Source organism: Ruditapes philippinarum, unplaced genomic scaffold (genome assembly GCF_026571515.1).
Source record: "Ruditapes philippinarum isolate M1 unplaced genomic scaffold, ASM2657151v2 ctg3900_1_1_1_1, whole genome shotgun sequence".
NCBI lineage: Eukaryota > Metazoa > Mollusca > Bivalvia > Venerida > Veneridae > Ruditapes > Ruditapes philippinarum.
In genome coordinates this window covers 68,639-95,286 of record NW_026860758.1, presented here as the reverse complement: position 1 = coordinate 95,286, position 26,648 = coordinate 68,639, and the positions used below count along the sequence as shown (strand labels likewise).

Here is a 26,648-nt window from a genome sequence, read left to right as displayed (position 1 = left end):
TTTTATTCATTCTATTTTAATGGATCATGTGTATATGTTTTACTTGAAATGTTAACTTCCGTCTAGGGCGGAGGCCTGACTTCAATGTGCGATTCACGCTAGGATCGAGTATACGAAGTCAGCTGCCGTTTATTAGGGAGATTAAATAGAACAATGTGTCATTCTAAAAAATAATGGAGTGATACATTCTAAAAAATAGAATATTATGTCAATTCAACCTGATAGAATCAATATGGTGCGCGCAAGCGCCAGTCGTGATGGCCACCGTCCCGTATACTACTGCTGTTTATATACGATATGTAATTTGCAGTGGATAATTAATAGGTTATTTTTTCAAAAGGAGAATTGTGTGCATAATATTCTCTTTAAGTCTGAAGAAATTTTGGCAGACGTTTGTAGTTAATGAAATTTAACTGAATATAGCTATATGGGTTCACTGAAAACCCAAAAGGGTTAAAAATTCATATTAAATTAGAAAATCTTGCATAGGTTCATCTGGGACTTTAAAAATGTTAAATCTAAAGTATCATTTAGGTAAGATATATTTTAATTAAATGAAAATCATTTTTTTCGTGGTGCAACTCATAGCTCAGATTGAAGGGATGAAAGGCGTTTGAAGCTTTTCGAAAGATGCCTTAATTCTGAAGCTTCTGGTTGTTTGGCGTGCCAAGTGTTAAAGCACTCACACACGGGACCTCGACCTAAAGTCTCATCTGTACTTCATAGTAGTTTTAGTTTGCCAGCCCGAGAATCGAACTACAATGTCGAAGATAGAAGCCGTCGCGCTCTTACGATTAAGCTATACGGGCTGGCAGTATTCTGTTTTAGCGGTGGAATGCGTCTGTTAGTTAGTCGGCGGGAGAAGTGATGTTTTCTTAATTATGCATTTATAATATCAAGTTGATTATGATTGAAATTGATATAAAAAAATGTATTATGTTAATATAGGAATGTCATGTATTAAGTTAACTACTACATACTGTTTTGTTGCCCATGCGTGCAATACTATACTATTCTATTACATATTTAGTGTCTGAAAGTTTCGTTGTCCATAGATATAAAGCATTTCATGATTCGTTTACACATTTACTTTAGTAAATAGGGTTATAACTATTAATCGGTGTGGTTTATCGACTGTTTATAAAAAATAAGTTCAAACACTAAATTGGTTAGTGTTTTAGTAAGCATTTGATAAATAAATAAATAAATAAGTAAATAAATAAATTAACCAATCAACCAATGAACAAATTAATAAATAAGATTAATAATTATTAATTTAGCGATAAAATCTCAATTATGTTTAATAATGACAAAATGATAGATATATATTGAATATGGCAGACTTGGTTTGATTGAGCATATATATGGACGGTACTGGAAAGTTAAAGCTTGCCGTCACGCCATATGCACGCTTAGGAGAAATCAAAACTTAACATGAATGATAATATTTAATTTGAAACATACACGATGTGTTCATACAACGACGGGTTTCGGTGGATTTATGTGACATACGTAGTGCTTTTTCGTGAAAACGCGAAGGTCGAAGTAAAAAAAACACCCTTACGTATGCCTAAAATAAAACGAGAAACAATGGGCGAGCTAATAAAGACAGATTATCTCTTTTAAAAACAATTTACATTGTCTCATCACAAAAAGAAAATGTATAAAAAATTTAAGAATAACAGAAGAAACACTAAAATCAAATACCTTAATCAAAACCTATAATAGAATAATTGAGATAATCATCAAAACAGTATAATAAGGTCAAGTAAGGTCAAGTACGGGTCACCGATTGAATATAAACTCCGAGTAGTCTAGGTCGAACTGGCATAATTTGAGTCGCGTCACGACAAAACCAACGTAATAACAAGTATGAAACTGATAGCGAACAGCATGGATCCTGATCAGACGCGCATTACGTTTGTTTTGTCGTGGCGCGGCTCATTTATGTACATCTTTCAGATTTTAGATCAGATATTAGATCAATAGATCAATAGATTATTCAAATATTCGCTACAAATATTTGGTATAAAGTCATTAGACCCTGACTTTTTTTTATCTGTTTCGTATCTGAAATGCGACATTTATTATTTTATCTAACTTATTTCAACTCTATAATTTTCCACCTTCAGCTCTTAATTGACGAAAAGGTAGTCACGTGATCATGGCGGAAAAACTTCTTTGTTTTCGCTCCGTTGAAAAATGTGAAATAATATAGTTTATTCGTTTTTTTGGAGGATAGTTTTATGTTGGATATGTTTATATTGGATTGTTAACCATGATGATAAGTAAGATATAACATTTAAGCTGGGTATTAGAAAGAGAATTTAGATGTTCAGTTTTCTTCAAAGTTTTCGTCATGTATTACCTTCAATGATCAAAAGTAACTTTACGTATAGTATTAAAGTTCAATAGACATACATCTAAACATCATATATTTTTCCTGTTAGAGACAGGTTTTTTGCCACATATGTCATCGTGTCCTTATATTCTCCAACAGTAAGCAAAGAACGAATTTTGTCCTCGGCCGTTTGACAATTTGAATAACCAACCGCTTTATCTGCGACTAGCTGATGGAGCCCTGAAAAAACGTACACAACGTTTCTTTGGACAGGAGATTCTCGAAAAAATATGGCAGACGTCCTTAAGGGTTCTATTCAAAACGAAATAACTCGCTTTAGTTCCGAACTGCAAGTTAAGTCTTCTGTTTCGGCATTTGGTAGACGGGTTTTAGGTGGCCTCGCAAGGCAATAAGTTGCTTGAGATCTGAAAAAACCCTCGCTTGGAACTTCTGAGAACGCATCTTTAAAAGTGCAAGTTTATAGCGCTCAAAGCACATGCAGACTCTGCTGGGAAGAGTAAACAGCGGCGGAACAATATCCGTCTTGCAGGGGTATCCTGAGTCCTTTCTGTGAAAAAACTTATGCCAAATGTGTGTCGACATTGTTGCAAACAGCTAATGTAGAATGATGTGAAATGAGAATTGTCGGTCGCAACAGGACTGGGAACGGTATGGTCTGTGTGGCCAGGCCATTTGTTAAATTTTTTCGTACAGGGCACGCCAACGTCTTTAAACAGGAGGTAGGTTAAAATCCATGATATGAAAAACGATACTAGTTTGACTTTCATGAAGATTTGACTAAAAGGAGATATTTGAATGTACATATGGCACCCGGATTTGTTGGCAGAGGAGTGCGTAGAGGGGTCCGAAGATTGGTTGGGAAATATTGATGGACGGTTGATCTTTTGGCTCAAGGAATAAAACGAACTAAGGAGTGAGACGGAGTAACAAGTATTAGCTTGACCTAGTAGAAATTTGTCAAGTGTGTGGTGTCTGAATACTGACGCAGGTTTACTAGTATGTGTATGGTTAACTAATTACTGAATCTATAAAAAAAGTATAGTATTGTAAATACACGGATGAAGTCATCTCGTGGCTTTTGGCTATGTTATTGAAATATCTTCATATGGTTGCTATGCAATATAGCTCGGTGAGGGTTGTTTGCTATATTAATAGAGGTACAAGAATGTGATACGAAAATCGTGTGGGTCGATATGAAGAGTCAGTGGTTTGCTATGTACAAACGTTGGGTACACGAAAATTCGTTGTCTTCCTACGCAGTCACTGGTTGCTATGCAAATTTACTGGTTGCCTTTGGGCAAAAGCCGGCGGCTTCGCTGTAATCTAAAATAACGCTGTTCCAAAAAATCAGGGGTCGCTATGACAGTATTCACACTGGGTGCTAGGACAGTCGCCCAAGTCCGCTTATTTTAAATCAAGTGGTGTACGCAAAGAATAATACCATGAAGTACCAGATTTTTGCCATGAAACTTTTTTAACCTGGCTAAACGTAATGTTTTAAAAAATAACTTGATATAATGAATTTGTTCACCACGATCTTATGTGAAATAGCTATTAAATCACCCTGTGTTGTGGCCTATGAGATAAGCTCCTCGCGACGTACACACGTCCGTTACCGGTTAAATTATTGAATATGTAATGATTATACGTATACATACTAATGAACTGTTTGACTCAGATAAATGATATACTGGTTGGTTAACATTCATTGACTTAACGGTTCATGAAGAGTCGTACTAGCATGAATGAGCCGAAGGTCCAAAGGTTGGGTTTTATGCATATTTAAAATCAAGTGCTGGACGAAGAATGGAAACCTTCATATACTCTTAAACCTGTTTTCTGTATAGCGCATTGTTTCGCAAGTTTTAGTAATGAACAAGTGATTTCACTCAATTGTTGATGTTGGTAACTTGCGTAATACAGCTATTAAAAAGAAATGATCAGTAATCTTCTTGTACACTTGGTTGCTGGTAGTATGGATAAGACAATGCTATTTTTATAGTTCTACCCAAATGGGGATCAAATACAGTAAATTTGAAGGGTAACATGGCCATATGTTTAATAGCTTGAAAGTGCACAGTCAGTTTTATAGTTCGTTCGGCAGCACTATTGTAAGCGTGACTCGAATTCCATTACTGAGTCCAACAATTTTCTAAAAATATTATATTTTTTATCCGATTTTTGTTCATATCTTTATAGAAATGATCTTTTGGTACATTAGTATCACGAAACTTCTATGAATCAATCATTTGGGTCAAGCGCTGGAAGCTTTTTGTAGTACATTTATGATTATACCGGATAAATAATCAGGGAGAGAGACTCTTTCACGTTATTTTTCGACTTATTGTTATTTCGGCATACAACTTTAGAGGATTTTGAACTAATACTCAAATGTCGTGAAGCCCTTCTAAGTGAAACTTTTTCATCGATTTGGGTATAAAGTAAATTGATCTATATTTGCTCAAATCGGTTAACTATAATTACTACGGACAATAGAAAGAGAGTCGGTCATATTGTTTACTACGAGAAATAGCGCGTCAATCGTGTGTGAGTGTTCAATCCAATTCTGGCTTTATAAATGGATGACACCATGTTGTTGGTCTGCAATCTTTTAATGATTTTGACCTGAGTGACGGCTAGCTCCGAGTTCATAAACTCACAATGTTGTCGGTTCGCTTTAATAATGTTTATTACTATATATACGATAATGGAATTTATGTGGTATGTTGGACTTATTATATATATTTTTTTTTTTTTTTTTTTTTTTTTTAACCATATAGTGCAGTAATGGCTTTGTATAACATGCCATCCATTATTATGGTCATTGCGTGCATGTGGTATGGTAAATGGTTTTTGATTTGGCAATTAGCATACTGCCTTGCCAGATATAATATTTAGTAAATAAAATGGGCCTGATGATGGATTTTGTGTATTGACTGACTTGTATATCACGTGAAATATATATACATGACTTGATATGTACAAGTGTAGCACAGTTGTTGATTGTACCGTGAATGTTATATTTTGGCATGGTCTTTATATTATTGTTGTTGTAATGGATATGATATTGATCTTGTACATTTTCTATTTGCCGATGGTTTTATGTTTTAAATGATGAGACGATTATGAAGTAATTAGACATGACCACGTTTATAAGTTTGATATATTTAATTTAATATGTCGTTCATGACAATATGTTTATACATGTAGATCTTTTACTGTAACTTTTTAATTCATTACTTTTTTTTCTTTTTCATATCTAACAATTATATTTAATGCACATTGATACGAACCTCTTATTAGAATTATTCGCTCTTCAGGCTTTTTTACATTATTTAATAAGGAATAGTATTTATTTTCTGTCATTATTATCTTCGGAAATAAATTTTATGATTAAAAAATGGCGTAATGTGTAACTCATAGCCTTCATGCTCGCATAAGAATTTTTTTTTTCACTTCAAAATAATCTAAACATTTTATCACAATTATATCAAAATTAGTAAACAGACAAACTATCCTCTCCAACTCCAACAGGTATGGTTTCAATTTTCTTTCTTTTTCAGATTTTTGGTTATTCTCTTTATTATGACAATATCAATTTCCAATTAACATAGCAATATACATGTTTTCATTTATATTTTTGCTATTCTCTCCCTTCTTTGTTTCTTAGGAGTGAATCTAACATTGTCTGAGTATCATAAGTGCTTGATTATAGCATTTCGTGATCTATACGTTCTCTGTTGTATTGGCCTACTGAAATTATCTTTTTTTGTTGCTCGAATCGCTATGACTAAAAGCAGACACCGCAACTACAGAAGAGAGCGTTTCGCATCGCTCATGTATTAGATTTTAACTTCTACATCACTATTATTCACATTCACATTTCTCAGCTATTATTCCAAATGCATTGTTAAGTATTCCGTCATGATTTACTTTAAAATATCTTCTAACCACTTCTCGTTAGCAAACTCCACATAGTAAGAACACACTCAACTTTATTCTTTTCGTGCTTGTAGTCTGTTCATCGTAATGTTTTTTTGCTTGTTCAATGTCTGGAATATTCATACTATAATTCTAACTTTCGGGTATGTTATAAAACCAGGACCGGGTATCCAGTGGCGTTTCTTCAGTATCATCGGCCTTCCTCTGAGAATGACTTTATTGATCTTTCCCGAAACTTTCTTGTGTGTTCATTACAAGTCAGTAGCATTGCACTAACAAAAAACTTGATATTATTTACTCCGAGCTTAAGGATTTTGATATTCTTGCTTTTCAGAAACTTGCTTGGCCACATATTTTACTCTCTTGATTCTTTCTTCCATTTTGCTAATCCCGAAAGGAAGAATCGTGCGACTAACCGGGGGTGTTTCTTTAATGTTAAGGACTTATATCCACTATAAGACGCGATTGATCCTTGAAATTAACTGTGGACTAATGCATTTGGATGAAATGTCTTTTCAAGCAACCTATTTTATTCGGAGTTTTCTATAGCCCCCAATAATAGACAATGCCCATTCATGCTTGATTTTAGAGACTCTATGCCATATGGCTATTGATAGCAGGTATAGATAATATCTTAATGATGGGTGACTTACTAAATAGTAGCTTCTTCTAAGAATTAGAGATATAGTGTTGCAAGAGTTTATTGCTCAGATTATTGACTCACCTACAACTTTAAGCGATATCTCTTCGTCATTATTGAACATTTAATTTACTTGGCTTAACACTATCTCTTATAATAGGGAAAGGTTGGCGGGGATCCTTGTTCAGCCAGGATGTCAGGTAATCGGTTATATTACTGTGTACTAGATTTTGGAAAGAGCTAAGCGACTTTTTTTTTATGAAATGTTTGGATATTATAAGGGTAATTACGATTTTCTTAAGACTTGGCCTCTGTAGTGAATTGGGATTCACTGAAGAATAAAGATATAAACTGATATACTAATACATAACCACAAATATCAATATCTCGAAGCCATGTATCCAATAGAAAGTTTTGACCGAGAAAACGAGGCTCTGGTTTAGACAACGACTTAAGATTCTTATTGAACGAAAAGACTGTATGTAAGAGCCAAAACAGAACTGATTCACCTTCATTACTTGGCCCGGTATTCGAACCCTGAGAAAATCACATAATATAAAATTCGCGTTTGCAAGAACAGCATATGAATTTAGCCCAAAATGACAGCAGGGGAATCAAATTCAAAAGTTGGTGGTCTCTTCTTATCATTTATCAAACCCTACTTTCCTATTATACCTCATACACTCACCCCTTCACCTCTGATGACAGACATTTCAGATATCTGAACGACATTGAAAGGCGAATGTTTATGACGACTTTTTTTGCACACAGCAGCATTGATGAAGTGAAGCTCCCCGTCTCCCGATTTACCTAACGTTACTTACCATTGGGAATGAATATCAGTATAAGACGGGGCGGTGGATTGGTACTAATCTTTCTTTGGGAAAAGACGCTGGTCTGAAATTATTCAACAATCGAATCCTTCGCGGAACTCCTCCATGACTCAGTGGGTCCTTTAAGTGCTCTTTTTGAACTTTCTATTCAGATTGCTCCAGTTCCAGATGCATGGAAGGAAGCTCAGTTCTCCTCTCTTTAAATGGGGACGTTCTTTAGTATTTAATTACAGACCCATTCCTATTATAAACAGTCATCAAGTCTTTGAAAGAATTTAATTTAAACACACGTTTATTTTCTGAAGATCTATAACTTATCGACATTCGTGCTGCTTCAATTGGTTTTGTTCCCGAGCTCCACTGTCAACCATTAACATATTATAATAATTTTTTTTGCACAGCGCATGAATTCTGGTAAAGAGTTAGAATCCTGTCTTTTTGTGATATAATTTAAGCGTTTGAATCGAGTTGGCACAAAGGACTTATTTCAAATTAAATTCGATCGCATAACTCTGGTCGTCTTTATTTTGTTTTCTTCTTATCTCAAGAACAGAAGACAGAGAGTCGTTTCTCCTGTTGAAATCAATTTTAGTTATTATAACGATGCGTGTGCCGCAGGGTCTTTCTTGGCACTGTTTTTTTGTTTATATTAATGAATATTTTAACGATAATTAATGCACAGATATAAGACTTTTCCGCTGACGATAAATTGTCTTTTATTGTTGTAGAGACCTATCACTGCTTCACCTACCCTAATAACAGATTTGCATAAATAAACATGCTTGGCCGAAAGGTGGTTGGTAAAATTCAATCCCTTAAAACAGAATCGATTATTAATAATCGCGTATAACAACAGACTCTATAAATCATCTCCTATTTTTATGCAAAACACACAAATAAAAGAAGTACGTAAATCAACATACTTAGGTATAACTTTTACTTCATGAATTACGTTGGTCAATCATGTGACATACCATTAAAAATAAAGCTGGAGAATAAGATAAATGTTCATGAAAAAACTAAAATTTCAACTCGACAGAACTCACTACAAATCATATACCTATCATTTATTAGACCGATTATAGAATATGGAGATGTATTATTTGACAATTGTAATCAAAATGATAAAAAAAGAGCTCAAACAAATTCACAAGAAGCAGCTAGATAATTACCGGAACAACTACAACTTGTGTCTATTGATAAAACTCATGAAAGAAGTTGGGTGGCGAATTCTTGGAAAAAGGCGTTACAACATAATTGATTCTGTTTCTTTTAAAATGAAAAAAGTCTTACCCCTCATCACTCTCTGACCTTGTCCCTCCGTCTGTTGTAGTGAGCCATCGGTACCCACTCCGTAACTCAAACGACACACAGAATATTCACACAATACAGATTATTACTATAAATCATTCTTGCCTTCTGTTATCAGAGATTTCAATTCTCTTCCACCTCAAACGCAAAATGCCCCAACCTTAGCTTCTTTTTAAGCGCCTTCTTAATAATGATTTGCCAAGTGTGCCTGCTTATTTTCTTTCTGGTGATCGCAAACTTAAATTTTTCACACAAGATTACGCACTCACTGCAGATCGCTTTCTGCTGGATCTATTTGAAAGAGATATTATCGAATCTCCATTTTGCGAATGTGGTTCCGAGAGAATGCTTTATCACTATTTCTTGGAATGCCCTAAATATACTAACCTTCGACCAGAATTAATAAGACGGCTATTTCCCAATTTTGTAATCCTTCTTTAAATGTCATTCTTACTTGGAAACACTCTCTTATTATCTTACGAGTCTAATGTATCTATCTTTACAGCTGTTCAAAAATACATCCGAGAAACGAAGCGCTTTTTAGCGCGTACCCCAAGTCTTACTTACGCTTGTTCATACTAAACATACATAGTTACTATATAATGGATCTTTGTTTACTCCTGCTGCTTTATTATTGTTCATCCACCACTCCTTTTCTTTCTCAATTTTTTTGTTTTTTTTTGTCAATATTAGCTGGTAGTTTTTTGTTGTTTGTTTTTTTGTAATTACATAATTGTAACTTATTAACTATCAATTAAGATTCTTATTACATTCTTTTGTCTCCGTTAATAAACAGTGTCTTTTCGATTGCACATTCCTAGGTGAAAATTAAACGGCGACTTCTAACTAAATTAATCTCTGTCATTATAATAATTATTTTTTCACCTCCATTTTGTTTCATTTTTCTTTTGCTTTTTTTTTCTCATGACCATATATTAAGTATTTATTAATTTCAAAATACATATTTTTTTGAAAATGTCTTTGATATATTTTCAAACTAAATGAATTTTGTGCATGATAATGCCATGAACTGTATATATGTAAATTGTTTAAACTGGGACAGGACACTCATAAGCTTTCATAGCTTTCTGCCCAATCCCAAATGTATTGTGTAAATATTGTTCATCATAATGTAAATATATAGAATAAAATATGTTTAAACCAATTGACACATTTGTCTGTTTTTTTTCTTTATCTTTTTACATTCCTTATCAATAAAATGTTTTTAAGATATATTCGAAAATGAAATTTACCACCAAATCTACAGTAATGAATTTTATGTTAATAAAAGACCTTTATAAGCATTGAATGCTTTCGGATCTGATCCTTTTACATTGTAATTAATTAATTGTAGGTAAAATATGTTTGTGTCAAAATGTTTGAAATAAAATATCTTTACACTAAACTAAACGCCATATTTAGACACAATGCACAAAGGTACCCCGAATGACGTCACGCGCACGTGCGACGGCCATGTTGATAGGCAGTTGTCGGAGTATAGGATACTAAATGTTTTAAACTTTTCTTTCATATAAGGTGTCATATACACTTTACATATAATGAGTAGGTTTTTTTAAATGTATAAAAATGTATTATATATAGATGTAAATTGTTTCAAGTTTCATAAGGAAATAACTGTAATAGTATACGATGTTAGAATTGGATCCTGTCCGAAAATCACGATGTGGTCATGTAATGTGATGTGATGGAATGTGATACGATGCGATGCAAAACGAGTACCGAAAAACAAAATAAGTCATAATTATGTGTCTCAATTATCAAATATTAGTATACTTAATTTAAATAAGGCGGTGCCGGGGAGCGTGGGCGACAGATTGCAAAAACCGTTGTAATATACGAACATACTTATTTTGCCAAGCCTGCATCATTTTCAGACATTAAAAACTTCTTGGTTTAAACAGTATTTATTTCATATAATACAAACATATACAATTATGATACAACAACATTATATAAACAGGATTGAAAAGGAAGTCAAAGACTTATGTAGATTTCTTTCTTGTAAATTGTAAAAATAAAGCAAATTATAATTATAATGTAACAACACGTACAAGTACAATCTAGGTTCCTACTATCAAAGTCAAGGTTACAAAGAGAGGTCAAAGTTTGTGAAGGGGGACCATTAGTCATCATTTTTTGATTGATTCTAACACAAATGATTACTATCAAGACTGCAAGTGTGACACATGTAATTGAGGCTTATATTTGCAATGTCACTACAGATCAGTAAATATCCAGATATTTTCCGGATATTGCCCAGAGATTACACATATATTTATCTTATTTCTGAAGACAAAACATACATATAACTTATTTCGAAAGATAAAACATAATACATATATCTCATTTTGGAAGATAGCGCATACATTCAACTGTTTAATGTCTGAAGATTTCTGAAAAGATATTTAGCATATATCAAAAACTGATCATTATTCTTAAACTGATCTTTATTTTGAGCCGATTAGTTTTGTATTTTTTATTTTTATTATTTGTCAATATCATCCCGAAATGGGTTTGATTCTGTGCATATCAACATTTTTTGTACCTTTTGTTTATTACCATTTAACATTAGTAAATAACGATCAATTTTAGTTGTAAAAAACATGGAAAATAACATCAGGATCGTTTGATCTTGATCCTGATCTTTTGTTTATGAACACGGGGCCAGATGATGGATGCTAAAAATTACAAAGGGATGTCAAAACGCATGCGTCTTCGGCTTCCTGACAATTTAATAATACATGTGAAAAATGGAAGCATGAACTATTTCAAAGTGATCACGAACTATGTAAAATATAGCAAAGTGTGTATCCAATTAGGTGAATTGTTAGATGCATGGGTCCGATCCCGCCATTGATCAGTGGAACGGATTCATGCCAATAAGTTTATAGATTCCTACACAACTAAACATAAATGAATTAATTGTAAATAAACTTAACTGCTGATGTTTTCGTGTGTGTAGTGGTAACAACTAACAAGGGATTTGTTAAAAATTAATGATTTTCTGTAAGGGAACCAGTCTGCTTTAAGCCACTACTACATGACAGTAACGGAATCATTATAACCTAGGCTAAATGATCATGTTCCCTCGTCTCAAATGTTATATCTCATTAAAACTGATGAATACATAAGATAATTACTGGAGCTGTCTCCCTTGAATCATTTAAATGATAATTAAGAATCATAAATCAAAATATGTATCACACTCCTACAAATTATTAAATGGCTTTCTGTACTGGAAAACTGCAGACAACTCGTTGGATATATTTCTATTTCATATTACCAGTCTGTCTCAAAGACGCACGAGGAAAGTTTTACTGCAAAATTGCTTGAAAATGACCATTATCTGTCTAATCCAAATTACTAGATTAGTGAATTACAATATGAATTTCACAACAACGTATTAGTCAACAAAATAAAAAAATGCCGTTGTGTATGACTAATCTATTGGTGTTCAAGTAATTGGAGAAATAATCCTCAAATTAAACTAGTACCCCTGACTTGGAAATATAACTAAGAATATAAAAAAGATAAGTTTGTGTAACAACATAACAGAGTATTTCTTTGGTGTAAACTGAGAAAGAATACTTAACACAATACAAACCGACAAACGCATATAAAAGGCAATTAGAGAGGTTTAAGTCTGACCCATTTTCTATCGAGGAGTTTTAATCTATGAACTTGGATGATAAGTAATAGAAAGAGCATCGAAACACGAGGCTATCTGATTTGTACGAGGGGGCGTAGCCCCCCGAGTATTAATCAGATTGCCGAGTGTTTTGATGCTCTTTCTCTTTTGTATCATAGTCAAACATAAAAACACGTTCCATGTTTCACAATATAAAACCCCAGAAGAAATGAACCAATTAACGAGCATCTGAATATGATATTTCTGTCGCTTTCCCTTTCTCTGCCATCACAATAAGTAAACCCCAGCAAAAATGAGCCAATCAATGGGCATGCTATGGAGTGCGGGTAACTAATACCTGCACTCCAGTTAACGCACTGTGCATGTATATGTTAACGATTTAACTCTGACAATTTTCAACAGAAACGTCCCCAAACTATGATACAAGCTAGGTGATACGCACGCGTAAAATAGCTGCAAAGGAATTTTGTCGGCTGTGCACTGCATACTTCTGTGCAGTTTCTGAAATTAAAGGAGAAGCATTACGATATGTAAATTTTATGACGTCTTACTAGTATTACTCGTTTTAAACAGTGACATAACGGGTACCCTTTAGCCAATGTCGTATTGTGCCAAGAATCCGTCACCATATGTCTTGTACAGACTCAATTTTCAACAGAAAGGTCCCCAAACTATGATACAAGCGAGATTATACGCACGCGTAAAATAGCTGCAAAGGAATTTTGTCGGCTGTGCACTGCATACTTCTGTGCAGTTTTTGAAATTAAAGGAGAAGCATTACGATATGTAAATTTTATGACGTCTTACTAGTATTACTCGTTTTAAACATTGACATAACGGGTACCCTTTAGCCAATGTCGTATTGTGCCAAGAATCCGTCACCATATGTCTTGTACAGGACTCAATTCAAACTGAGTCTGCAATTCTCTTGTAATTTTGTTGTGATTAATGCTTCCGAGGGATCACTTTTGTTTCCAGAATTGTATTCATATATAGACAGAGCTGAGTTGACCGTAATGGTTGTCCCTTATGCCTAGGTAATTATTAGTGTTATCCTAATTAAACGATATCTAAACTTTTCTAAAAAATAGGACTAACAAAAAAATCAATTTGAGCATAACATAGTTTACATGTATAAGACATAAAAGTCATCAGACCCGTTACCAAATCTAACCAAAATAAAAAAAAGCACACGCGTGACCTCGCTTTACTATATAAAAGGCGTCAATTAATTTTTTGAATCCGTACAGCACTATACAAATAATCTCAACACTTACAAAACCTTATAATATCACCATTAAGATGATACCTGTCTATATGGCTCATCATGAAGTCCGGGGAACTGCAGATATAAAGACAGAAAGGTAGTCTTAACTAAACTTCTTTTATATTAAAAACTCGTATGTTTTGTCATACCAGCACTTTTTAAAGCTTGTGCAAGGATACATTGCGGTGACATATACAGGTGTACGAAATAAATGATGGAATGTTTAAGTGCAAACACACTGTGTTTGTGCGTGATAAATGACCCACATACCTTATAAATATGTGAGCCATTACCTTAGTTCTTCATAAAAGCATCAAAAAGCTTAACAAAAGTTATACTTAAATATTTGACATTAAATGGGATTTGTCATCATATTGTTATTAGAAATATCAGTTAATGTCAGTTAATTTCTTAATATTACCTTAAAATAGTGCACGTTTTATATAAGCCAGATCCAGTACCTTACAAGACAAATATTTCATGCAGTGCTTCAAACGATAGCCATAATGTACTACTGTACAAAATGATATATAAAACCTTGCTGGTGTTACCGACGGAAACAGATGTGGCATATCTGTTCCAGCAAGTAAAACAGGCGTTCATGTTAAGGAATCTACAATCAAAGCATCATTAGAGATATACGAGTATAAGAGTTTATAACTTGCATTTGAATATCATTTATGTTCTTTCTAAACATTTTAATCTTTCTTTGATACGAGTATACGAGTATATACAGGATATTCAACTTTTTTCTGTAAATACAGTATTTATTTCCATTGAGTGGTATGAAAATAAATATTTCATAAGTGGTGGTAGCCACGAGTGTAATATGATAATTTTCATACCACAAGATGAAAACAAATCCTGTATTTGTAGAAACAAATTGAATTTTCTGTTTATTATATCTCATTTTTCTCTTTTTTTAACATCAAAATTTGAAAGACTTTCCATTAAATTTTGTATATTGGCTGAATATACCAGAAAGTAGCCCGACAAGACAACAGTAAAAATACAGACAATATGTTCACTGCAGTGAAAAAAAAAATTTTACAGTGAAAATACGGAAAATGAAAATACGTTTTTTTATTTTATCAATATTTCTCAATATTTAATTTATAAGTATATAATAAAAGAGTTTATAACTTGCATTTAAATATCATAATATGTTCATTTCTTCACATTTTAATCTTACATTGCATATCTTGCCTAAATGTTTGAGAGAAAAAATCCATGTTACTAAAAGGACACAACCATTTTTTCAGTTACAAACATCGGGATTCAAGCCCTTCTATTTCCGATCCTTAAAGATCGTTCAGCACGACATTATTGTTGTGATTGTGGTAATTTTAAATTAGTTCTTTCTATTCGGCTATTTTCTTGTTGGTTGGTTCCAGTATTCCTCACTTGAATACCGTTGAATCACCCTAAGGATATGTGGCCTGCTTCTTAAATTTGTCTTTTGACGTCTTATCTGTGATATGCAGGCTTCATAACCTCTGATCCCCATTCAAAAATCCATTTTATTTTGTTCCGCCCATTGTTTTCTCGTTAAGGGCACTTGCATTTTTTTTTCTTAGGGGCCATATGCCGCTTTTAATGGAATGGCACTTACGTGTCACATTGAAGGTTCCATGATAAACGCCATATGAACACATCTGCGGATGTTTCAAAATTCAAAATTGTACCAGTTCATGTTAAATGTTGAATTCTGCTTAAGCCGGTGCTAGGGGTGTGGACGGTAGTTTGCACTTAACAGTACAGTCCATAAACAGGCTCAAGCAAACCGAGCCTGCAACATTTTCAATTATGCCGTGTTGGGCTTTCTTTAGAGATACTTATTTTCTCTATTTTATCGCCACGTCAGCGTTCTTTGTGCCGTGTGGAGGCTGTAAAAAGTCGCCCCGTACATTCAATCAGAGATAATATTTCCGATCCTTAAAGATCGTTCAGCACGACATTAGTGTTGTGCTTGTGGTAATTTAGTTATTTCTATTCGGCTATTTTCTTGTTGGGTGGTTCCAGTATCCCTCACTTGAATACTGTTGAATCACCCTTAGGATATGTGGCCTGTTTTTTAAATTTGTCTTTCGACGGCTTATCTGTGATATGCAGGCTTCATAACCTCTGATCCCCTTTCAAAATTCCATTTTATTTTGTTCCGTCCCTTGTAGGGAATCTTATTTTCTCTATTTTTTTTCACACATCTTAAGCGAATATCTTACCACAACACCAATGACTTGCAATAAAGTTAGTACCAAACTAAATTATTCTAGGTAGGGTTTATTATAATTCACTGATTATTGGCAATAACAAACACATATAAATAATAAAAATTATCAGCAGCAGGAATAAGGTGATGTTTTTTGTATTTTTCTGGCCCATCGAGGTCATTAATTCTTAAGATTGAAACACTTAAGCCGGTACTATAGGGCGTGATAAATGTTCCCACCTTTTACATTATCTTTAATGAACAAATCCTTTCAAATGAGCCAAACGTTGTCATATTTTCTTGTTGTTTTCAATGCACCTGAGGGATTATCTCTTTTCCAGATTTTTTAAAAGTTATTTTATCCAAAGAGGAGCATAGAATATATTTAAACTTTTCTAGAAATAAAACAAAACAGTTGTAATAAAAACCCTTTCCAACTAAATTCATTCAAAATGTTTACACAAAAAGGATAGCTTTTAGCTGAATACATTGCTATCTTTTTCACTTTATGTACAAAATATATTGTGTTCGACTTAAATATACGAGCGTTAATTTTATATCTAAGTGAAATATTTCTGTCGATTGTTTCTTTACATAGTTGATATGGCTTCGTATGGAGATCTTGAATCCCTCATTTCTGTCTTGAGGTCAGTATATGGATTTTCATACCCTCCACTATCAGGGATATTTGTAGAGTCTTCGATATGAATATTCCTTTTAAACAAAATGAAAATACTACATGATAATTTCCCATACATCTTACTAGAAAATACATGTGTTTATGTTTGCAAACGTTTCTTTATATGTTAAAATACATTCAAAATGTTTACTAATCTTATTAGTGGGCATGTAAAATTGTCTCATAATGTCCGATCCTAGAATTTTCAGTAAATGTAGTTGAGAGACATGATATTATATTTCATTTATTTATGTTTATTAAAACACAAATCCAACACCCATGCGCAATAAATGTGATGATGCGTCAAACATTAAATTTGCAAAACAAAGATGTCAGCAGTTATTCTTTTAGCATGTATGCCCACCCTGGCTGTTGATCTTGAACGCCTTTGCTGGTTTGGCTGGTGCGCCATCTGGCCACATCTTCAATATTATTCCAAATTATATGTTAGTAAAATACCTCAGTTTGAAGCACGTAATTTCGCATTAATTATTTAGCATGTGCGTTGACTTTGTGTTTGTTATGAAATTTGAATATATGTAATGTCATTTCAACTCTCTCATCTGAATATTTTGAAAATTTCACCATGATCTTGCCAATATTGAACCTCATATTGCACCATTCATACATGTACACATATACGATTTCAATGAAGATTCTTATAATTCAGCATACTAGCACAATCATATCTTGTATTTTAGATACAATACTAATTTTAAGTTCACGAATCGTATTCATTTTACATTTATCATAAGATTAATATTTCTTAAATACACTTACACTTGACCGTCTTTTTTCTGCACGCGACCTGAATAGTAAATGTTATCATTAAAACATATTGCTACAACACTTTCATCTATGACTTTCTAAATATAACTAGCACATTGAATTTTACTAGCATTTGTTATATGATGAAATAGTTTGTGCGAAAGTTTTTAAAGTGTAATGCAACAGTTATTATGGGGAATAATCTGTATAAACTAAACATAAAAACACACTGAGATTAAATATTTATTACATATAATGCTACAAAGTTATGAATGATGGGGCCAAAATGGAAAGAACTATGTGACTGGTATGTTAAGTAAACAGTCATCATTGATAAACAAATATATGAAATCTCTAATTACCATCCTTTTGGACAGCGTTTCGCGTTCTTTTAAGTTGGATTGTTACATAAATCGCATATGATATAACCACAACTATCACTACACTTAAGACAATTCCCACGATTAATGTAGTTGTAGTTTTAGTTTCTGTTTCAACTGAAAAATAAATTCATTGTAATGATTAAATGTAATTATTTTGTGAAATTGTCAGCAAACTCTTACAGAAAGAAAATAAACCTTTAGTTAACAATTTTGATTACACATTGTAACAGACATAAAACAGCTTCAACTATAACAAGAGCCACCGCCGTGCGGGGGCAACGCTCGACTTTTTACTTTTTCTAAAAGCAAACAAAGAAAGGTTTGAACATATCTTACCGTTTCCTTTTTATAAATTTAGTCGGTCTGTCTTGTCACATTAGTTTTGTGTTTATCTATTTTGTATATATATATGAATAGAAACACGCAATTCTATAAATAGTAACATGTAATTCAATAAATAGAAAGACGCAATTCTATAAATAGAAACACGCAATTCTATAAATAAGAACACGCAATTCTATAAATAGAAAACACGCAATTCTATAAATAGTAACACGCAATTCTATAAAAGCACAATTAAATAAATAGCAACATGCAATTCTATAAATAGTAACGCGCAATTCTTTAAATAGAAACACGCAAGTCTAAGGATAGTAACACGCAATTCTATCAATAGAAAACGCAATTCTAAAAAGAAACATGTAATACTAAAAATAGTAACACGCAATTCTAAAAGTAGTAACACGCAATTCTAAAAATAGAAACACGCAATTCTATAAATAGTAACACCGAAGTCTAAAAATAGAAATACGCAATTCTCAAAATAGTAACACGCTATTCTCAAAATAGTAACACGCTATTCTAAGAATAGTAACACGCAATTTCTATAAATAGTAGCACGCAATTTCTATAAATAGAAACATGCAATTCTAAAAAAAGAAACACGCAATTATAAAAATAGAAACACACAATTCTATAAATAGTAACACGCAATTCTATAAATAGAAACACGCAATTCTAAAAATAGAAACACTCAATTATATTAATAGAAACACGCAATTCTAAAAAAAGTACCACGCAATTCTCAAAAGTACACGCAATTTCTTTAAATAGTAACAAGCAATTTCTAAAACTAGAAACTCGCAATTCTAAAAAGAGTAATATGCAATTTCTTAAAATAGAAACACGTAATTCTTTAAAAAGTAACACGCAATTCTAAAAATAGAAACAAGCAATTCTAATAATAGTAACACGCCATTCTATAAATAGTAACACGCAATTCTAAAAATAGTAACACACAATTTCTAAAATAGGAACACGTCATTCTATATATAGTAACACGCAATTATAAAAATAGAAATACTCAATTCTTAAAATAGAAACACGCAATTCTCAAAATAGTAACACTCAATTCTATAAATAGTAACACGTAATTCTATAAATAGTAACACGCAATTCTCAAAATAGAAACAAGCAATACTAAAAATAGTAACACGCAATTCTAAAAATAGAAACACGCAATTCTTAAAATAGAAACATGCAATTATATAAATAGTAACACACAATTCTAAAAATATAAACACGCAATTCTATAAATAGTAACACGTAATTCTATAAATAGTAACACGCAATTCTAAAAATAGAAACAAACAATTCTAAAAATAGTAACACGCAATTCTAAAAATAGAAACACGCAATTCAAAAAATAGAAACACGCAATTCTATAAATAGAAACACGCAATTCTATAAAAAGTAACACGCAATTCTAAAAATATTAACACGCAATTTCTAAAAATAGAAACAAGTAATTCTATAAATAGTAACATGCTATTCTAAAAATAGAAACACGCAATTCTAAAAAATTAAACATGCAATTCTAAAAATAGTAACACGCAATTCTATAAATAGTAACACATAATTCTATAAATAGTAACACGCAATTCTAAAAATAGAAACAAACAATTCTAAAAATATTAACACGCAATTTCTAAAAATAGAAACACGCAATTCTATAAATAGAAACACGCAATTCTATAAATAAAAACATGAAATTCTAAAAATAGAAACACGCAATTCTAAAAATAGAAACGCGCCATTCTCTAAATAGATACACGTTGTTGATGATGTTGTTGTTGTTGATGATGATGATGATGATGATGATGATAGATATCTATATATATACACACACACACACACACACCAATAAATATACAATTATGGTCATTTAATGCACAAATCTGAGAAATTTCAGTAATTTAACCTTCAAGGTCAAGGTCATTAAAGAGCCCAAACAAATTTAGGTTTGATAAACAACAAGGTCTGGTCCTTAAGAATGTTCTGTTATAATATGAAGTTGATCCCTTCAATAATAGCAAAGTTACAGTCAGTTACAGTCAAAACAATGAAAATTTCAATAATTTGACCTTCAAAGACAATGTCATTAATTAGTGATGGTCAACGTCTGTCGGATTATTTTTAAGAGTTATCCTTGAAGATTATTATGTTCAAGTTTGAAGACAATCCATTCAAAAATAACAAAAGTACAGCCAATAATAGCCAAAAAAATGAAAATTTCAATAATTTGACCTTCAAAGTCAAGGTCATTAATGAGTGAAGGTCAAGGTCTGTCTGGTTATTTTTAAGGGATATCCTTGAAGATTATATGTTCAAGTTTGAAGACAATCCATTCAAAAATAACAAACAGCCAATAACAGCATGAACAAGCAAAATTTGGACTTTTAACCTTGAAGGTCAAGGTCATTTATCGATGAAGGTCAAGGTTAGTGTGGTGTACTGAAAGGTCTTGTCCCAAGGGTTGTTGTGGCAAAGTATGAAGACAATACACCAACAAATAAAAAAGTAATTATCCAGGTACAAGTTTGCGGACGGCAATGGCAACGGCAACGGCAACGGCATCGGCAACAGCAACGGCAACGCCGCCGCAACTTTAACAATACCTCTACATTTTTTCAAAAAAAAGTCGAGCTAAAAAGGCTACTCAAAGGGGACACAACTATGAAAAATAAATATTTGAAAACAAATTCCAACTTGAAAAGTATCTAATGATGACACAAGTATATCTGTATACAAAACCAATTAATAAAATTGATTGTCTCCGTCTGGAAACAATTGGCAAACTCACTCAAACACTAGATTTGGGTGTATAATGGCACTCATGATTAATCCTATTACGTATATATAATTATCCAAACGAAAATTGAGTTTTCTTATTTATTTATTTTTCTATTTTTTTTATCTGAACATTATTTCATTCACCTGTATGTTTTTGTTTGTTTTGGGTTTTACGTCACATCGACACAGTATAGGTCATATCGCGACGTTCCAGCTTTACTGGTGGAGGAGGCACCTGTATGTAGTCTTATGTGTGACATAGCATGGGCAAATTCAATGACGTAAAACAAATTATATAGAAGAGTGCATATAATGAATCATGTGATTACAAACTACAATTTCATCCTGATATTCATATTCTTCTCAGTTGCTTTACATGATGCTTACCTTTGATAGGTGACGTAGTAAAACTGAGAATTTCCGAAAGCGAACTATTTCCAACGTTGTTATATGCGTACATTCGTACGAAGTATGTTGTAGAATCAATGAGACCCGTCAGTATTTTGGAAATTGGTTGATCATTTTGTTTGACTCCATCTTGGACTTCTATATCTTCCCAAGAACTTTCACCAGTTCCTAGCTGTATAACAAACGTTTGTGTCAACCCTCCATTGTTGCCAGGTAACCACGATAATCGGGCCTTGTTATGCTGGATATAGTCTATTGTAAAACCTCTCGGTGTTTCTGGTGCCACTAAATATTTAAAGGTAAAACTTAGAACTTCTTAAACTAATTCATGTTTTAGTATGCTTTTATTTAACAATGTAGTTCACAAAGAAAAGTTACTTTGGAACAGCGTTTCGTAAAACGAATAAAAATGTTATCGTCTATCATTTATAATGTATCATAAAAATGCAACAATATCTATAAAAAACCTTACTCCTATGCACAAGTTTGTCAATAAATATATATGAACATATTTCATGATAAGTTATTCAAGGTGCAATATATTTTGGTAATTACGTTTTATCTCATGCTTCTTATTGAAACCGGAATTATGCCTGAAACCAATGCGGGTAAAGTTGATTCAGAACAAGAAAAAGATGTCACGTTGCATTACTTTTAATTCCACAAGTCATTTGATTTTTAAATAAAAGCTAATGTGTCAGTTTGTATATAACTTACCTGTACATGAATTATTATAAAGTATATATCCAGTGTTACATGAACAGGTAAACGATCCATCAGTATTGGTACATAGTCTATCAGAACGGCCACAAATGTTTGTATATGTACTACACTCGTCTATATCTGAAACATTTTTTTATAAAATATGATGTGTTAATTAATCAATATTGCAAATAAGCGAATTATACTATTTAAGTAAAGTTTCTTGATATTTGTATCTTTTATTTTCTACGGTTTACAACCTTTTTATGATTCATCGATGTATCAAACATATATTTGTCATTGGTGGAAACATTAATGGCAATAAATCATGAATACTTCATGTAAAAATAGAACTATCAACGTTAAGCGTTCTTGCATAGAATAGAGAAAAGCAGAATCCCTAAAGAGAGCCAAACACAGCAAAATTAAAAATAATGCAGTCTCGGTTTGATTGAGTATGTTAATGGACGGTACTGGATAGTGCAAGTAACCGTCCACGCCCCGTAGCACCGGCTTATACGAAATTCAACATTTAAACCCGAAAATGGCAAAACTTTGAATTTAGAAACATCCGCAGATGTGTTCATACGGCGGTCATCATGGAACCTTCAATGTGACACAGTTGTGCCATTCCATGAAAAGCGGCGTAAGGTCCCAAAACTATGGGCAACACGGCAAAATCATGTTTGAAGTCAATTCAATGTTTGTGAACCAAAATGCTATTTGATTATTATCAAATTAAGGGCTGTACTTTGCAACAAAATTTTATTACTATTTGAAAATCAACATATCTATCGTTCTTTGATCCATATATATGTATGTTTTTCTCAGCCTGATTGTTAGAAAGGCTCATGGTATTTTACCTATACACGTAAAACCATCCACATCAAGTTTATACCCAGCTTTACACAAGCATGTAAATGATCCAGCAGTGTTTTTGCATCCGCCATTTGTATCGTCACAGTTGTCGGTATTTGCAGTGCATTCGTCTATATCTGAAAACAGAAAATGATTGTTAATTAGTGAGATCTTAACTTAAAAATCTGAAAACAAAGTGATCCCTCGGAAGCATTAATCACAACAAAATTACAAGAGAATTGCAGACTCGGTTTGATTGAGTCTGTACATGAGGGATAATGAATACCTGCAACATCCCTAACGCCCCAATAAAAACTTGCAATATGGCATTGGTCTTGCGTATTTAAAAAGAGCGAGACTTTACAGGAAAATTATTTAATTACATATAATTCTAGGTTAGTCCCTTGCTTGATACCTGCACATGTTAACCTTAAGTTCAAAAATGTATCACTGTGCATTGTATTACATATGGACGTTACAGTATATCTAAACTATCTAGGATTTCTTGTGGCATTTTGATTTTACTGCAGAGATGTACAGGACATTAATTATATACATGTATGACCCCTTAACAAATCGAATTTATTCACCGGTATTAAAGCTATTATATCTTACTCTTTGGCATAATGAAAGCCATCGTATTAAGTGCTTTAGGAGCTTTGATCGGTTTTCAAGTGTTTACGATACCAATTGCAATAGAAACACATCTTTTATTTAGATTAAATCGTCTTAAACAAGTTTCAGATCGGAAATTGAATGTTTCTTTACATACATCAATTACCGAAGGATCTCTTATATTTTGTTCTCAATGTCTAAAACTATGAGATTGTTGTTCACAATACTATGACGGGTCTTGAAACAATATCTTGTGTTATGGAAAAATATGCCAAAGCATTTTAAAAGACAATACTTATTTTAATGTTTAGAATACTGGGTACCCTGCGCTATATTGCCAGAATATTCATCAAGTAACAGTAACGCTGTTAGCAAAAATAATTTCTAGAAATCGGTCGAAAGAAATTGAAAACGAAACCGAAAATAATTCAAGTTAGTTGCCCATTTTGATGTTCATTTACAGTATTAAATGAATTGATACAAATAAGTCGGTTAAAAAAGGAAAATTGGCGGACAGAGCAATAGCCATAATCTGCTTCACGTAACTAAATACTTTTTAAGTTTAACTTTTGATTGCAATTACGTACAATACATTTTGCCTAATCAAAAAGTACTGACATTTTGAAAGCAGGTTCATGCTCGTTACTTACCTGTGCATGTAAAACCATCCGCCTCAAGGTTAAATCCAGTGTAACATGAACAAGTAAATGATCCTGCAGTGTTTGTACATCCGCCATTTGTATCGTCACAGTTGTCAGTATTTGCAGTGCACTCGTCTATATCTATTTTAGTAAATAATGGTAAAACAGTCGGATCTAAAATTTCAGAAACTGAATGAACTTGTGTTTATTTTCTCATATCCGTGATGTTTATAATTACTACAGTAGAGGCCATGATGTAAGTTTTTATAACATATATACAATACTTTAATTTTTTAATGGTCAGAAATTTGCCTTTTTTATCTACTTTCAAAATGTCTATAATATTGGGAATTCCAAGTTTAGTTTCTTTCATTAGAAAAAGGAGCAACTTACAAACAGTAACAGAATGAAAGCTTATGTTAGATGAAACTTTTTTAATAAAACACTTTGAATATCTACATTGTTATATAATACCTGTACATGTAAAACCATCAGCCTCAATGTTTAATCCAGTGTTACACGACAAGTAAACGATCCTGCAGTATTCGCACATCATTAAATGACAACAAATAAATAACCGTTTTCAATGTTCGCCTAAGTACATAATTGTGCTGATTATGTTTTAAAATTTTGTAAGAATCCTTCAAATTGCTTACAATATATCCTGGAATTGGATAGTTAACCTTTTTCCTTTGGCGTTTCAGATTTATGATAATAAATAGAATATTAATATCACAAGAAAACTTTTGAGAAATAAATCACTCATGTTCATGCAATACCTGTACATGTGAAACCATCAGCCTCAAGGTTAAATCCAGAGTTACACGAACAAGTAAATGATCCTTCAGTGTTCGTACATCCGCCATTTGTATCGTCACAGTTGTCCGTATTTGCAGTACACTCGTCTATATCTAAATTTAGTATATATTTGTAAAACAGTCGGTTCTAAATTTTCAGAAACTAATAGAAAAATTATACATGTACATATGATCATTTATTCACCTCCGTGATGTCTATAATTACTACTGTAGAGGGCAGTTAAACATTAGTAGAGTATACTTGAATGTATCTCTTTATAACAAGTATAAAATATGTTTATTTTCTTGAATGGTCAGACTGCTGGAAATTTGCCTTATTTCATATGATAATAAAATCTACTGTCAAAATGTCACTATTAACTAAATAAAATTATTTCTTTTAGAAAAAGAAAGCAACTTTGCCAAGCATTAATTTATAATTATTTATGTTAAATGAATCTTCTTTAATTAAAAATTTTATATAACTACATTTTTTTTATAACATGTACATATAAAACCATCAGCCTCAACGTCATATCCAGTGTTACACGAACAAGTAAATGATCCTGCAGTGTTTGTGCATCCGCCATTTGTATCGTCACGGTTGTTGGTATTTGTTAATACTTTTGTGACGCTCACACACATGGAAATTTGCCTTATTCAATATGTTAGCGAACTCTACTTTCATTATGTCCCTGTAATCTTGATCATTTCAAGATTAATTTCTTTATTAGAAAAAGAGGCAATTTTGCCAAACATTAGCAGAATTGAATTTTAATTTATGTTAAATGAAATGTTTTGAATAAAACATTTTCTATAAATACATTGTTTTACACAACCTGTACAAGTAAAACCATCAGCCCCAAGATTAAATCCAGTGTTACACGAACAAGTGAATGATCCTGCCGTGTTCCTGCATCCGCCATTTGTGTCGTCACAGTTGTCGGTATTTGCAGTACATTCGTCTTTATCTGAAAACAGCAAATAATTGTTAGCTCGACCATCACTTGAGACACCTGTGCATAAACAATAAGTTCATTTGCTTTAAAGGCTCTGATTATTAAAGAGATGATCAACCCTTGTACATATATGGACAACTCTTAAATAAAGTATAATTACTTTACATGTCACAATATATAATTACTTTTGTAAGATCCATACAGTCATGCAAGTCCGTTGAAGCTCATACATGTGGTAATTTATTTGGAATTGTGTTACTTTCTTATTACTTACATTATAGCTTTAATTAACTTACATTGTAGATTTAATTTGGAAATATATATTGAACATTTTGCATTTTACGCTTATCAAAGGAATGTAGATATTACATAGCATAGTAATTACTCAACATAGCTTGAAGAAAAAGCCTTAAGCTCGTTTTCTCATATTCATGTATAACTATCAGTATTTGCAGTGCATTCGTCTGTATCT

General features: G+C 32.5%; 1 protein-coding gene across 1 annotated transcript; it reads right to left on the bottom strand.

Annotated features, from left to right (window-relative positions):
• Positions 1-16,824: 16,824 nt before the first annotated feature.
• LOC132713306 (fibrillin-2-like) lies at positions 16,825-24,973 on the bottom strand. Its single transcript, XM_060695836.1, has 8 exons — positions 24,895-24,973; positions 24,430-24,594; positions 23,170-23,301; positions 22,322-22,447; positions 21,584-21,889; positions 18,044-18,178; positions 17,694-17,721; positions 16,825-16,948 (listed from the first exon to the last, which is right to left on the bottom strand). The coding sequence occupies exons 1-8, from the start codon at positions 24,971-24,973 to the stop codon at positions 16,825-16,827; spliced, it is 1,095 nt and encodes a 364-aa protein (XP_060551819.1).
• Between the last annotated feature and the right edge of the window lie 1,675 nt (positions 24,974-26,648).